Here is a 16535-nt window from a genome sequence, read left to right as displayed (position 1 = left end):
TGAACTCAAGGGGAACAGTTTCATGTAGTAGGGGTCTTAACAGTAAGTTTGAAGGAGCTGGGATTCATGGCAAAACCTGGCTAGGGTGGGATGAAGAGCCCTAGCACAAGGATTACTTGGCATGATTGGAACATGACGGTCAATACATAAAGCACCCATAGTACCGGTATTGTAGAATGCCATTACAGAAATAAATTTCAACACTGTTGTCAGAAGTACTGAAGCATCTTCTGTGTGCTAGAAGTTGCAGCAAGCAGCTTTTTACAATTCAAAAGCAGAAGTTGTTCCTTTTTTTTCTGCTCTGTAAGGCAACAAGGGAGCAGGTGCCAAAAAACAGAAACTGGTTTGCTCCGCAATTTTGCCAACCAGATTGTGGACTTTTTCTCTTCAAACTGAAGAGTTAAGGGGGCGGACAATGGGGACACTAGATGAGGCAGCCACTGCTCTGACTCAAGGTATTACAGTGGAACCAGCATGAGGATCTGTTCAGTCTATAAGTAAAAAAATACAAGCAAAACAGTGTCAGAGCATTTAGGAACAATGGAATTTAAGGAGAGGAGGTACACGAGTCATTCCACATGAAATGGAATAACTCAGTGTGTGCATGATGGTCTAATATGATATACCCTAAATAAGAATGTTAACAGAGCTCCAAACAGTAGCAATGACATCACTCTGTGCCCAAATTAACATTTTGGGAGATGCACAGAAGTTCTAGAGCAATCAAGGAGGAGCCAAGAAATGATAGCCTTCTGTCATATTAGGCTACAATTGCTGGTAGACAACCTCATTACTACTGAAGAAAATTACAGCAGAGACCGACAGAAGATGAGGGCCTCTGCAGTAACATTTTGTGTCTAATTTGTTTTTGGAGGGGGGGGCTAAATAATCAAACAATGAATAGAATACAAGACCAGTGGAGAAGGGGTGGCTGGAACACAGCCTGCTGCACAACATAATTAAAGCAAAGTTTTCAATACCATTTTAAACAAAAAACTAGTCATCAAAACTGGTGAATGAGGACAACAGTACAAAAAAGACACTTGTTTAAAAAAAATGTATCGATGGACATCACTGACTGTTGACTGTGTCGAAAAAAGTCAAAATCACTGTGGTACGACTTGGGGTCACTTCTAGCTCTAGTTACCTTCAACATCTTTGTCAGTGACACAGTAGAATGACGAAACATGGAAATGTATGTCTGCAGTGAAGTCACAAATATCTGCAACAAGGTGGACTATAAGGCCGTGACAACAGCAGATAAAGGAGGCTTAATCTGGAAAATCTTGTACAGCAGTCAAAGATTTATGACCAGAACTCAACAAAGTACATCATTCTCTACATGAAAACCTAAGACTGTCAGCAGTATAAGAATACAGCACAAGGGTAATGGCAGCTACCAAAAGGTGAGATTTGATCCAAAATGACTATGGCAGAAAGGTAGAGACACAATAGAAAAAAAAACAGAGCTGTTCTAAGAAATGGAAAGGCAGGAGGAGGACGTTTCACCTGCACGACATGTAAGCTTATTACTGCTTCGCAACTCAATGAAAAAAGATACCTCCAAGTTCACATCCACTTCTGTGAGAGCAATACTAGATAGCAAACTTGGTATGGGTAAGAAGAAAAATGCTGCTTACCTGCACAAGGTCCAAACGTGAAAAAAGTTGATTAACTACATTAAGATTTCTTAGCAGGAAGAAGAAAATCAGTAACATGACAGAAGTCAAGCATCTTCTTAATTATTCATACTCTACAGAAGGTTAGAAATTCATAGTCAAAAGAAAACAAAAATAACTGCCCAAGAAGGACATGGTAGAACAGAGTCAAAAGATGTACGGTACGGGAACAGCTCTTTACCCACATTAAAAGTGGAAAATATGTGAAGCAGGCTCCAGGTCGAATTTGCATAAAAATCAGAAGCAGCTCAAAATATGAATTGAGCAGATGTATAAGAACTCTATAAATAATTCCGTCAATCTGCGTGGGGGGGGAGTAAGCAAAGTAGGTATAAAATCATGGGAACACTGAATGGATTAATACGAGTCTTGCCCATTATTAAAACTTGAATTTCTAAATATCCAGAAAGTGTTCTCTGTTTACTGACTTCAACAATCTGGTTAAACAGGAATACATTTGTTAAGTTTAAAATAGTATAACTCTGACATGTTCAATGTACCACAGTAAAAGTAATTTCATTCATTCTCTGACATTCCTTTTATCGGGGTCATGGGGGAGTTAAAGCCCGTCATGGGTCATAATGGGTATAAGGTAGAGAAACCAATTTAATAGACACACAAAGACGGTGTAGGGCATGGGGTGTGTAAGACATGAGATATTTTGTGCTCTAAAATTAGGGAATGAGCTTTGCAATGGTTAGCGAGTTACTTAACCTTACGGCATTTTTAATGTAGCGCATGAATTAGATAACTACACAAGTCATTTAATCATTCTTTACTGCATTTTTAATGCAGCACATGAATTAGATAACTACACAAGTCATTTAATCATTCTTTTGTGCTTCATTATTTTCTTAGTATGACTTAACAATACGTGTTAATTTCATTAGGACGGGACAATTATATTATCTATTTTAGATGTCTACTGAATATGGTTTTACATGGTTTCTGTAGGTTTTTTATGGTTGGTCTGTTTTGTGAATGTGTTTTCTACTCTAGATGTGTGGTGTTCAAAGTGTCAGGTTTGTTTTTGAAATTATTTAGCAGTGAATGTTTGTTAGGATTTTAAACCTTTATAGTTTAGTTATGTTTTTTATTTAGTGTCACTTCTGTGCCATCCCTGTGGACAACCAGCTTGCAGAGCTGGAGGGGAATGTAATGGTTGTCTCTGTTGGTCATCCCTCACTTCCATGAAGACCAGCCCCCTCTTCTCAAGCAGAGGAAGTGTTTTCCCAGGTCTCTGCCAGAAATACTGCACTCCCCATGTGCACTCCAGCACTCATTACCCTCATACCCTCTTGTAAAGGCGAGCCACACTCCTTCATCCTCTTCCTCTCTGCCTGGCTAATCCAGAGCCAGTGTCGTTAATCAAACCCTGATCACTCAGGTCACAGCAAGGACTCCAGCCTTCTGTTTCATGAAGCCAGACTATGTTGCAGTTTTATTTTTATTTTTTTTCTTCTCATTGTATACAATTCAGAAGAGTCAGATTTGTTATTTAAGCATTTGATATGAGAGAATTGAAAGAAAAAGGGGTTGGATAAAGTCATCCACACATAGAAATGACTGGCTAGAATGCTTGTGGGAAAAGTAAGGTTAACTTGGAGGAGACCGTGGAAAAAAAGGAAAGAAGAAGGGATAGCTGGGAAGGTGAAAGGGAGAAAATGGATAAAAGTGAAACAAAAGCTATATACAACCTTACGGGAATGTTAGCTGCATGCAAAAATGAATGGCAGGAGTAGACGCTGAAAAAATGAAGCAGGAAGCAAAATTATAAAATTGGATGAAGGAAGGAGGAAAAACAAAAAAAAAAAATCCAGCTAAGCAAAGCTAAATGAAAAGGCCAGCTTCTCATAAAAATTGAGTGGTTAAAGTAGCTACTGCATAACAACGCAACAAAATAAACCTGAAGTTATAGTCCTTGGAACTGGGCAAGGGTAACTTGAATTAATGGGACAATCAGCTAGGCTTAAAATGGCCCACAAGGGTAGTTAAGCCTAGTATTCACTTATGAAACTAGAAGAACTGAATGACAACTATGAAATCTAAAACGGTGAAGGTGATACAAGGGTCACTTCTCCATAAGGATCAACAATGAAATGGACATAGACAGAATTGTAGGTTCATTGGTGTGTACTAGGCTAATGGCCCTGGGGCCTTTACATTAGATCTGAAGAGGGTCCCCAAAGAAAAAGTGGTAGAAAGGGAAAAGGTGTAAGACATCATCATGACTGGCCCTCAGTGCCTTAAATATCAAACTTTTTACTATCTTGAAACAGACAAAGAGAAGACAGATCATTACATGGACAAGTTATGGGAAATTTCACATGGAAGAGAAGTATTGGCATAATAAGGTTAAGACTTTTGCAAGCCTTTGCCTGAATGTCATCTACACGTCCTAATAAATTCCTGCTGCCTTCCAAATTCCAAGTTCTTATACATACATAAAGTAAGCCCAAAGGCTGTTAACTGTGGAAGGTTATAAAGCCTTGCAACATGTCTTGAGCCAAAAATCAATAGCGCGTTTTGTTCTACAGTGAAACTTATCTAATTTGCTTGTTTGAAACCAAAGCTTGGACTTATGAAAATCTTGCAATAAACAGGTGAACATCAGTAAAGAAGAGCGCAGACCTAAACAAACAGTGGCATTTACTTACACGCAAGTGCAGTAAAAGCTAGGGATTAAATTATAGAGGTTATGAAATCAGAGCTGGAAACAAAACATTAGAAAGTGGCACAGTCTTAGGAAGTACAGAGACAAGTTATAAACTTGTTAAAATTCATATACAGTTCTGATCACACTTCTGGTATTTTAATTTGAGTAATCTGCCTGATGCATATCAATCAGGATATATGGTAAGTTAAAACGCATGAAACTGCATGCAACTAAATTTTCATCAGAGCCACTTCAGTTAACCACAAGGCAACAAACAACAACCAAATACACTGAAGGAAGACAGTATTTTTTCAAGGGACAAGCTCCCCGTCCACCCTACATTCCCATATCTTTATACATACTAACTCTGAGATAACAAATCAGTGGGGAAAAAGGGGAAACTTCACATTCCATTACACCTGATGCACCTCTTAAGTGATAAAAGATGACTTGTATATCAAAAGCTTGTTTCCATTAAAGTAGAGCTACACTTCAGAATACCAGTAAGCCTAAAAATAAACCTTTCCAAATCCTGAGCATATTTAAAAAATACAAACTTACTTCCTTTCAGCATTACAAAACAGGTAATAATGTTAACATTCTGAAAGACAGGACTCTGCATTAAGATGTTTAAGTGATATCTGAAATTCACACTACTAAGCTATTACAAACAAAATGTGACTTTGTAGTTTGCAAAAAATCTTTTAATGCACCTCTCTTACATCCTGACCAAATGATAGCCATAAAATGCTGACAGTGTCAAGTACTTTTTCTATTACATTCCAGAACTAAACAAGAAAAAGGTTGCTTCATTTGCATTTAGTACATTTAAAATACAGAACAGATGGCCAGTAGTCAGTTGCCATGCCAGAGAAGTTGACACACAAGCCAGTCCTTCGGACACAGTACAGCTGCAGTGAACAGCAACAAAGTTACAGAGGATCAAGGCTGGGCAAATCTATTGTCTTCAGAAGGCAGAATATATGATCATGTGAAAGCCTTGGGAAAGGAAAATAAATTTGAATAAGCTAGTCAGCCTACAAAACAATCTCCTACTGAGATTTTGCTCCCAACTCCAAAAAAGGCAATTCTCTTTTTTCCAACTTCTATAACTAGTGGAAAAGGTCACCTGGAATAGTTAACCATAAAAATATCCTAATGGACATCAATCCTGCATATTAAAGTCCACCCACCTATCAATCACTCTGGTACATCTTTGCTATCAAGGGAATCAGGCCAAGACCACAAAGCCCAGAACATGCAAAAGGGAAAATGCTGAATTACCTGACAGCTGTATTTTTATGCAAAAGACATGAAAACACATTGGGAATAACACATCACGTAACAGTTTTAAAGATTCATTCAAAACTCAAAGTCAAAAAAACTTTTCATTTCACTAGAAAGGTGTTTTCAGAAAACACAGAGCTTGAATTATGAGGATGAAACTAAATGCATCACGTAGAAAAGATAAAGAAAGGACAGCAGGACACCACATGACTGAAGGAAAGAAAAAAAGGAGGAGGTCGAGGAATTAGCTACAGAATTAAAGCAGCAACCTCTGTAATCAGGCATGCTATACACAGCAAAGTACTGTAGCCAACACCTGGACTAAGTATAGGGGTGGCAAAGGTAAGCACCGCATAAGAAGGAAGCAAGAGGGCTTGGAGACTCAATAAAGATGAAAACGGAACATAACAAAAAAGGGGCACAAGACAAAATCCAGTTAAGTGTGTTTTGTTTTCTTGTCTGTCACATGTAACCAAACAAACAAACAGATGGCATACCTCTCAATCTCGTAAAATAACAATTATGGTCAAAGATAAAAAATAAAGGGGGGGGCAACTAAGACCCAAAACCAAGGACAGATTTTTACATATTGCTCATACAAACTTAGAAAATTATCAGATTTTTCATTAGCATGCATTTTCTGAAGGATACGGAGTTTGAAATTCAAATGTCCATCATTATTTAGTGACTTCAGCCCTCAATGATTTGCCAGAAAATCACAACATTTATGAGAAACAAGACAAAAAATATGAAGCAGAAATTTGTCATTCTGTGAAATTCTGGCCAGTTGCGAACAGAGATGAGGAGGACAACTGGGACACTTCAGGCAGTAAGGGCCAGGTATCAGAGATTACTTTGAAGAAACCCAGGCTGACTAATCTACTGTTGCAAACAAGCCTCTGAGTCATTATAGCCAAGAAATGCAACACAACCATATGAAGTACAAAATTCCATGTTTTCAAGCAAAATGCACACGTGTATACAGATGCCTTCTTGTAAGTGTCACAAATAATATAAATCTCTCAGCACTGCCAATAGCAAAAAAATGCTAAAGCATATTGTCCTCCAAATTCTAAACAGATAAGTACAATTTTAAGTCATAGTACAAAAACCAGGCTACTTCCTGCTTTCATCTACTCTTTAAGTATTTATATGGTACTCTTAAGTCATACAGCCAAAAAGCACACATACTGTACTTATCATTTAAAGATCAGATATAAGCACACATACTATATGTCTTATTGTTACTTACCTATAAGCACACATACTGTATGTCTTATTGTTAATTACCTATAAGCACACACATACTGTATGTCTTATCATTAATTACCTATAAGCACACATACTATATGTCTTATTGTTAATTACCTATAAGCGCACATACTATATGTCTTATTGTTAATTACCTATAAGCGCACATACTATGTCTTATTGTTAATTACCTATAAGCACACATATTATATGTCTTATCATTAATTACCTATAAGCACACATACTATATGTCTTATTGTTAATTACCTATAAGCACACACATACTATATGTCTTATCATTAATTACCTATAAGCACACATACTATATGTCTTATTGTTAATTACCTATAAGCGGACATACTATATGTCTTATTGTTAATTACCTATAAGCACACATACTGTATGTCTTATTGTTAATTACTTAGCACACACATAATGTATGTCTTATCCTTAATTACCTATAAGCACACACATACTATATGTCTTATCATTAATTACCTATAAACACACATACTATATGTCTTATTGTTAATTACCTATAAGCACACACATACTGTATGTCTTATCATTAATTACCTATAAGCACACATACTATATGTCTTATTGTTAATTACCTATAAGCACACACATACTGTATGTCTTATCATTAATTACCTATAAGCACACATACTATATGTCTTATCATTAATTACCTATAAGCACATACACTGTATGTCTTATCGTTAATTACGTATAAGCACAAACACTGAACGTTTTGTTAAAAGATTACCTATAAGCAGATAATTAAACTACATCTTATCTGCCATGAGAAACAAACAAAACAGACAAAATTAAAAAAAAAAACTGAAATAATTCTGCTACTAACCTGGAATGGGAATAATCGGGATGCTTTCATTTGGGACCACGCGGGGTGAGCTACTGTCCTCCACATAGAAGTGTGCTGTCTGGAAACACTTTCTGTAGAAATAAAATGCAAAATAATTTGTCAGACTAAAAACATAGAGGAAATCAAAGTCTAGCTTTTCTGGTTCTGATCAAGTTCACAGCCTGGGAACACATTCTTTCACTGGTAATAGTGAAACACCACACTCAAATGCATTTAAAACATAAGTTTTAACATCACAACTGCAAAACGACTACAAACATCGACATATCTGTCATCAGTTTTATTTATTCTTTGTTAACTGGGTAAGGGAATGGACCACAAATGTGTTTTTAGCCATTACCTGAGTGCAGTACACGACACAGGTACAGAATGGACAATAAACAATGAGCACCTGCTTACAACATGCATAACTGCTGTGAAACGAGAAGCATCATTGATTCATACCTAGAGTGCACATCTCAGGTATGAACTTGCTAAAACAAAGCAGACGCAATTGCAAGGCATAATCCCCATTTCTAAGATAATAAATCAAGTTCAGCCTTCCCTCTTACACCTTGCAATGCTTCAGGTCTCTTAATTTTTGTTACTGACTTAAATTAAACTTTCAATCTGTGAATAAGTGTAAATCTCTCAATACTCGAACAAAAACATATGCAAACACCAGGTGTACATTTCGCAGGTTTAGTAGCTTCCATCACTTAACAGAAAAGTTACAGTTTAACAACTTCCACTTAACGATAACCACAGAAAAACATGAGCACAAATATGCTATAACGGAGATTACAGCTATAGTTTCAAGTGGGCCTCAATAACTGACAATGTAAAGCTCAGAAAAAGAGACAGCTAATTGCCCCAAGCTGTAATTAACACAACACACTGTGTGGTAGAAGTTAAAAGCATAGTCCATCAAGGTACGCAGCCATTTTTACCTGTATTTCATGCAAAGCACAGAGCACAGGCTGGTCATCATAGACAAGGCATTGAGCAAGAAGGTGCAGAAAACACTAAGCAGCCTTTGCATGGTGATGCTGTGTGAAGCTGGACTCCCCAGCAAAAGCGTCAGTGCTCTCTTCTGATTTAATGAGTTGCTTGGGGCTGGAACAGAATACTTAATGAGTGCTGCTGTGTCTATGTGCAAGCAGCAACCATGAAAAAGAGGAGGGCCCTTCAAGCTCTAAAAGATGTTCCAAGTAATTCCTTTATCAAACCACAAACCTGTCCCCACCGTGTCTCTAAACAGTACTCTCTGCAGCTGCTCCTGCACTGTTAAACAGTTAAGGGAATCCAGGTTAACAAGGCAACTTTTGCTCTATATAGAAAAGTAACACTAACTCTGTAAAAAGCACCTCTGCCAGTGCTCAATAGCAAACACTCTGATCACTGCCACAATGACTTGTCTCTTTTGTTCACACATATGGAAACAGTGTTTTGTTTCAAGCGGAAATAAAATTCACAGGGAAGCCTTCCTTGAAACTGCAAGTGTAACCAGTAAAATCATGCTCCTGCCCCAGAGCACAGCAAGACATCTGCCAGTAACAGACATGCATAGAAACCTGTCACTTAACTGAATTAGTGTCTCAATATATACACTACAGAGTGACCACAAGGCTTTATTCCCCTGACCTGCTACTGGACAGCAAACAGTAAGAGCAGCTTAATTATGACAAGGGTTTTCAAGCCTTTGAAAAATGTTACTGTCAAAGCATTTGCTTTATAACAGAACAGAACAAAAAATATCATGGTATGAGACTCTCCTCCAAAGCATATATTAACTGGAGTTGTAGCTGGTATAATGCTCAGTAACATAAAGATTCCACTTTAAAAAATGCAATATACTCACAGATAAAAATGCTGATCTTTCATTTACGCTTTTAGTCTCTCAGTACACATCAGGTTGTGCAATATATATACTCTTTGATGAAGCACTTGTAAGTAGCACCTGCAAAATGCATTAGAGGATCTACACCCACTCATTTATCTTGTGAATAATGCAAGGCAAACATCCAGCATGACAATTATCTGTTTTATAGTGCTAAAAATAAATGACAGTTTTCCTTACTCTCTTCTTACAGATCTATACATGGTCACTGTTATTATACTAAAAATCTTGTAATTGGTTACACAGGAACTAAGGAGCTACTAACTTATATCACCTTTGTATAAGCCCCTGTAAATAGGTTTGCTGATCTACATACATGCCTGAAAAGTTTCTGTTCCTTAAACAACTATTTATTCACAGTCACACTGTTCACAAACTACTTGACCCAACACAACGGTTAGTCTACGGTCTAGAATGTGAGCTTAATTGTATTCTGTAGTTAAGAGCCATAATTTAAACTGCATTAACTTAACTAGTTCGGTTCTCAGGCTAACATACTGCCCAGAATTTGCAAATGCTGGGTATGTAAACTGTATAAAGTACATCTGCAACAATGCAAGTTCTCATACAGCTTGGCACTACTGGCTCATTACAATGAGAAAGTGTTACTTTTTTATATTTCACTTAGTTGTTAAACAGATAAATCTAGACAACGCACCTGCCTCTTTTTATGAGTTACCCAGAATCAGTGTCTGGTTAAATAACTTGTTCAAAGTGACAAAATATAAGTGTAGACTCTGGGAATCAAACCAAAGACTACAAAATGAAGTTCATTATCAGCTTACAGCATCAATCTTATGTGTTAATATGGCAGGCAATATGAAAGTCCTAATTATTTCCATTTCTGGAAATAAACATCTGGTATAAAAGCTAAGGGGTAGCAAATGCAGAATTGGAAGAGAATTAAGGAATGGCCTTGTAGAGCTAAACTCATGTTATGGGGGATTAAATGATCCTAGATCTTGAATGCCATTTGATAGAAATTGTGAAATAATACTGATATTCTTAAGTGGACACCAAAAGGCCATAACAAAGTTTAACAAATGTGCACACCAAAAGCTCGCGCCAAAGTTTAAACAAATCTGCACACCAAAAGGTCTCACTAAAGTTTAAACAAATGTGCACATCAGAAGGTCTCACTAAAGTTTAAGCAAATCTGCACACCAAAAAGCCTCTGTACAATTTAGGCACACCATAATTCTGATGTGGAAAGCTTTCCTGCAAAAAGGTCAACAAATCTCAACTGAACTGATGACTTACTAAAAGAAAGGACAAACTGGCAGCCGCATACAAGCTCACATACAGACAGAGAGCACACACACAAAGGTATTCATGGAAACACAAATTCATATAAAGACTTTCAGACAAAAATGGATGTATACGAGTGCGTATACACATACACACACTCACAATTATTTAACAGTATTCCACTACAAATAAAAAAAGGAACTTTTTTTTCCTAAAAGACACCATGATATATTCTTTAAGACAGAAAAAAAAGCAAAAAGAAAGAAAGGTAATAAAGTATAAACAACAACAAAAAAGACAAACAGAGGTCTTTTTCTAAGCACTATAATGCTCTTGAGAGTGGGCATTACACAGAAACAGGCACTTCCAGGAGTGGGGAGTCCCTCCACCTTTAGTGTCAGGCCTTAAACCAGGCCTGGGTGGCCCATTGTTTCCTGCAATATCCACCCTTGTTAGGCACCATTGTTTTCATGCAGTAGAAAGTCAACAAACAATAACATTGTTCAAACTCGGCAATCTTAAACTGTACGTGAAAATACACAGTGCATCCCACAGCAGCCTGACTGTTAATTCAGTACACATACATTATATACTGCATTTGTGTCTTACACAGAAACTGGATATGTCACACCAATAAGGTGGAAGTAAAAAGCAGCTGTGAAATGGAAAGGAAAATGCATACTAAGTTAGGATCAGAAAAGTGTCATAAGTAAGGATCACAGTGCATAGGAGGGCATCGGAAATACATCAGGAAACTAAGAGTGTAATAAGAACAAGAAGTATCTGAGTACTGGATTTAAGGATAGAAAAAATATCTCAAAAAGAAAGTGGAAGGTGAAAATGGTGAGTTTAGTACTTAAAATAATGGCAGGAATTTAGAGAAGTTAACAGACTGGATGATGGTGTGAGCTAAATGAAGCAAGGAACATAAGATGGTAGAGGATAAAGTGATTTTAATTTAACTTAAAAATTAAAATAATACAATACTTTAATGGGGGGGGGGGCAAGTGGTCAGAGGCTAATTAGTGGTGAAAGTGGATTGCCAGGGGATGTATGAAAATTATAATATGGATGACAGTGGGCAGGATAATCCATGTAAATTCAGGGCAGATAGTTGGTGTTGAGATGGATGGAGGCGGGGAGCTGTATAACAGAGAAGAAGGGTGACTGCTAGTGAAAGGCAGTGAGCATACCGTTCAACTTCTTAGCACAAGAAATCTGGACAAAGCCAAAAACAGTGGGGGACAAAGGTCCAAAAATAGTGACAAATTTTAAATATTGATCTTATAAACTTGGAAAGTGGCTAGAATAAATGGTTTTGTGTTACCATGTATTTTCCGAAGGATATGAAATCTGAAACCTCAATATCTATTATTTATATATAAACATCACTGAGCTGCCAGAAAATCACAAATTTTATGAGGAACAAACATATGAGGCCAAAAAATGTGGACATTCTGCGGAGATCTGGACAGCTGAGAGGTATGGGGGAGGGGAGTCATACAAGGAAGCTGCAAAGTTTTAATCAATGACAGTGAAAAAGAAAGGAGAGTGGCGGAGCTGAAGACGGGAGATCTATAAAGTAAGTATTCTCTTGAAGAAGAAAACTAAAGCTGAAGCAGTTGTAAAGTAAGATGGCGAAGATAGGAAAGAGGTCAGAACAGGTTTACTGATTCGGAAGTACAGGATGGTAGCGTATAAATATTATACAGAAGCAGTTTTTTTTCTATTTCTAACTCAATGAGTCGATAGGCTCAGTCTTGTTACTGTGATATAGTTTATGTGCCCTTCCCTAGCAAATAAACCTGCATGTTAACTATTACTCTCAAAAGTATCAGGCTCGGGCCACCCTTAAAACTGAATGAAGAGATTCAATTTTGGATCAGTAGAGGAGACGGTCTTCTGAAAAATCACTCAAGCCACCTTGTATCACCGTGTGTGTTTTAAAAAACAATACTCAGCATTCTATGTTCAGAATACAAGTCATCACCATGTGGAAGAATACAAACATATGCACATGGTGAAGGAATGAGCTATCCAGATTGATGGTGCAACCCTCCCCAGTTCAGAACAGTTACTACTCTCACTTCTTTTTGCTAAACTGATTCCAGTATGTTAACTAGGTTGTCCTTACTGCAGTACTCTCAACATTTAGAAGAACTAGAAGAAACACAAACTGCAAATCGCAAAAAATATCAAAATTGCAACCAACTAAAGCAGCTGAAACAATTAAAAAAATTTAATACAATATAATACATTTAAAATGCAAAACTTTTATATACAAGACCCCTAAAAATACTCTGTTGGTAGGCGTACAACAGCCAACCAATTTGAACAATACTGTCATGATTGATGTACCTCTTACTGGGAATTTATATCTGCCAGTTCTAAATGATTGGCTTCAACATGGTTTGGACTTTACCAATACTAATAATACATTGGCTACTGCTACTTTGAGTGAACATTTGGATGTGTTCCATTACAAATTAACCAAGGTACATAAATTACAATTAGAGAACACTTACCTTACTGCGTCCATTTCTAGGTACCAAAAGGACAGAGGTCCTGGAAGTTTCCTACAGGACTAATACCAAATTCCGCACTCCATAAAGAACTTCTTGGTCTGTTTGATAAACAGGGCTGTGAATATTTGGATTTATCGGTTAAGCAGAACAAAATTTAGATTGATGAATTAATGAGATCGGTGTTCTTAATAACATCATTATCATAGATCCTTTTCAATATAAAAAGGGAATATTCTAATATTTTTTCCTGCATCGACCAGTTTATTAATAGGATGAGAGATAAGAAGATTAAGAAAATACTGAGGGGCAATGATGCTTATGCCCAAAATAAGGCACATCCAACTCCCCCACCTTCACAGGAATGGGGTAAGAAATCTAATAATGTGATTGTTAGACAATCTTCAGAGCAATGAAGCAGTAATAAACAGATACCATCTGTTAATGTTCACTTGGGCCATGTCTCCCCTTGATGGATCTTTTTCAACCTCGGTGGTCGGAAAGGATAAAAGAACAACAATGACAACAGAACTGTGCCAACCAATGGGACAGCCAGACTTCGGAGCCACACTTCCAACAGAACCAATGGCCACCTTCTTGTGTGAACACACCCCAACAAACAAACCAATTGACTTGGCAGCAGCAGGGGAATCAGAGAGGAAATCGGAGGGGCAAATCATGAACATATCAGCCAATAGCAGTAATTTTACTTGTACTCTAGTTATGAATTCATATGGGGATTTTACTATTTATAATTATACCTCCAAAAGAACTACTGCAAATAAACTAATACCACCAAAGAAAGCAGCCACACCAGACCGGTATCACCAGGGCAAAAGCACAAACTCACAATAAGGCACTGGAAACAAGTTTATTAACGTGCAAACTTAAGCAACAAGCACCACACACGTTTTCTTCTTAGAAAGCGACTTCATCATTATTTATAATTATAGTTCACAGCCCTTTAACTGTTCTATTGTAAATCATTTTTAAAAGGGTTGACGTTCATCACAACATGAGGGGCGAATATTGCACATACTCTTATGATTTTCAAACTGTATATTAGGAAACTGAATTTGAGTATTTACTTTAATGAGTCTGTTAGTAAACCCACCATACTGAAATCAAATGTAGATCTATAGTGTATGCTACCCTCCTTTACATCCTTCTATGGCTCTTTTTGAGAAGGTTTGTGAGCTGGATTTAAGACGCATACTACAGTCCAAGAATACAAGATATGTCTCTAATTTTACTATGGAAGAATGTGATCTTTTGTTTTGTGTCCAGTCATTAAACATTAGGCTTATGCAACCAGATAAGGGGGAGGGGGGGTTGGTTGGTTGCTATAACCAACAAGATTATGTGGATAAAATCTATAGTTTGCTATTCGAGGATACTTATAAACCAGTCTCAAAAATGAGTTAAATATTGTATATCATAGGATACGGTTGCAATATGTTGTTTGAAAAACGTATTTCATTAGATGAGTATAAATATTTTTCTGTGGCTTATCCAATTATTCCAACCATTTTCAGCCATCCAAAGATCCACAAAGATTCAGTTGTCCTACCAGTGTGTCCTATTGTTGACTCCCGTAACTCTATCACCACCCCCTTTGCAAAGTTCTTAGATTTTAAGCTAAAAAATATTCTGTAAAATGAGAAATATCTTTGTATTGACTCAGGGGATTTTTTAAAACGCTGGAACAAGTTGACTTTTAATCACTCCTTTCTTTTTATAACCATCAATGTAAAAGACCTTTATTCTATAATCCCACACAAACTGCATATTTTGTGGTTTACAGAATTTTTATGCAGGAAAAGTATTAACCAACATTCCATTAATTTATATGAAGAAATGTTGGAAATTGTTTTGAAAAATAACTACATTTTTTTTGAAAACAAATTTTTGTCCAACAAAAGGGTGTTGCTATGGGGGCTTATTTGCAAAAGTTGTGCTACAATGGGAAGACTGTTTTCAGTTTAATAGTGAATGTTTTGAAGCTTGTGAGATATATTTAAGATAACTAGATGACATCTTTATTGTTTGGATGTATGAAAAGTCTACTCCTGATTTTATTAGTTCCCTTAACAACACAACACACATTTTTTAAGTTTTCTTATGAAATTGGGGATAATTGCATTCACTATTTAGATGTGTTATTAGAGAAAAATCTTGTTTGCGGTTGTTATATTTCTAAAATCTATAGAAATCAAACCTATTTTAACAAGTTTCTACATTTCAACAGCTCCACCCTTTTAGTCAAAAGGGATCTGTTTTAAAAGGTCAATTTGTTAGAACAGCTCACATGATTACAGTTTTTGAAGATTTCCTAGTAGAATATGAATTTCTAAGTAGCATGTTTTTAAAAAAGAGGGTATCCCCAAGAGCTTACTGATCACGTCAGGAATGAAGTGGTACAGAAGAGGAAAAATAATTATTTTTCTCCTATTTTAGCTGCTATTGCTCTAGGGAGTGCTGCTTATTCTGAGGCAGTTTCTGATTCAGGGGTGTTGCTTAAATCTTCCATTGTTATGGCTAAATATGAGTTCACTAATGTTCAGAATTTTCCTTCAGCTTTTTATTTCATCTTTTAATTTTGATATTTTTTCTGTTAGGAATACTATTCTGAAAAACTGGGTCATCTTAACTGATGACCACACTACTTAAAGAAAAAGCAGGAGAAAAACCTTGTTTTATTTATAAAAGAGGATTTAATTTTAAAGATGTGATTTGAGCATACATCGGTTATGAAAGTTTCGTCTCAGCCCGTTATGAGTAAATATGGATGTTGCCCCTTTTGTATATACATATGTTTGTGCAAACTTTTTGAGATTAATGGTGCCCCATTTCATACGAAAGGTACATGTAATTGTGAAACCAGAGGTAGTGAACATGCAGCTTTGTGCCAACAATGCTTGGCATTTTATATTGCTAAGACCAAGCGCAGGTCACAGGACAGAATATATGAGCATCAGTATGAGATTAGAAAGAAAAGAACCACTAATGCATCATTATCATCATATTTGTGATTATCCTGAACATTACTTTAAATTCTTTATTGTTGAGAAGATTACACGGAACATTAGGAACGAAGCTTGGGCTAAGTTACATTTAGAAAAACGTG

The 16535-nt window shown here is 36.6% G+C and overlaps 1 protein-coding gene across 1 annotated transcript in view; it reads right to left on the bottom strand.

The window, feature by feature from the left end:
- PTPRG (protein tyrosine phosphatase receptor type G) overlaps window positions 1-16535 on the bottom strand; it is a 3415981-nt gene that overhangs the window by 268529 nt on the left and 3130917 nt on the right. Inside the window, exon 16 of the mRNA XM_044077514.1 lies at window positions 7739-7830. Within this exon, the coding sequence (XP_043933449.1) occupies window positions 7739-7830 (92 nt within the window). The remainder of the gene's footprint in view (window positions 1-7738; window positions 7831-16535) is intronic.

The sequence above is a fragment of the Protopterus annectens genome, chromosome 7.part0, assembly GCF_019279795.1.
Source record: "Protopterus annectens isolate FY-2018-M chromosome 7.part0, PAN1.0, whole genome shotgun sequence".
NCBI lineage: Eukaryota > Metazoa > Chordata > Ceratodontiformes > Protopteridae > Protopterus > Protopterus annectens.
Note: the sequence above shows the minus strand (reverse complement) of the source record. Positions and strands in the feature narration are given on the sequence as shown.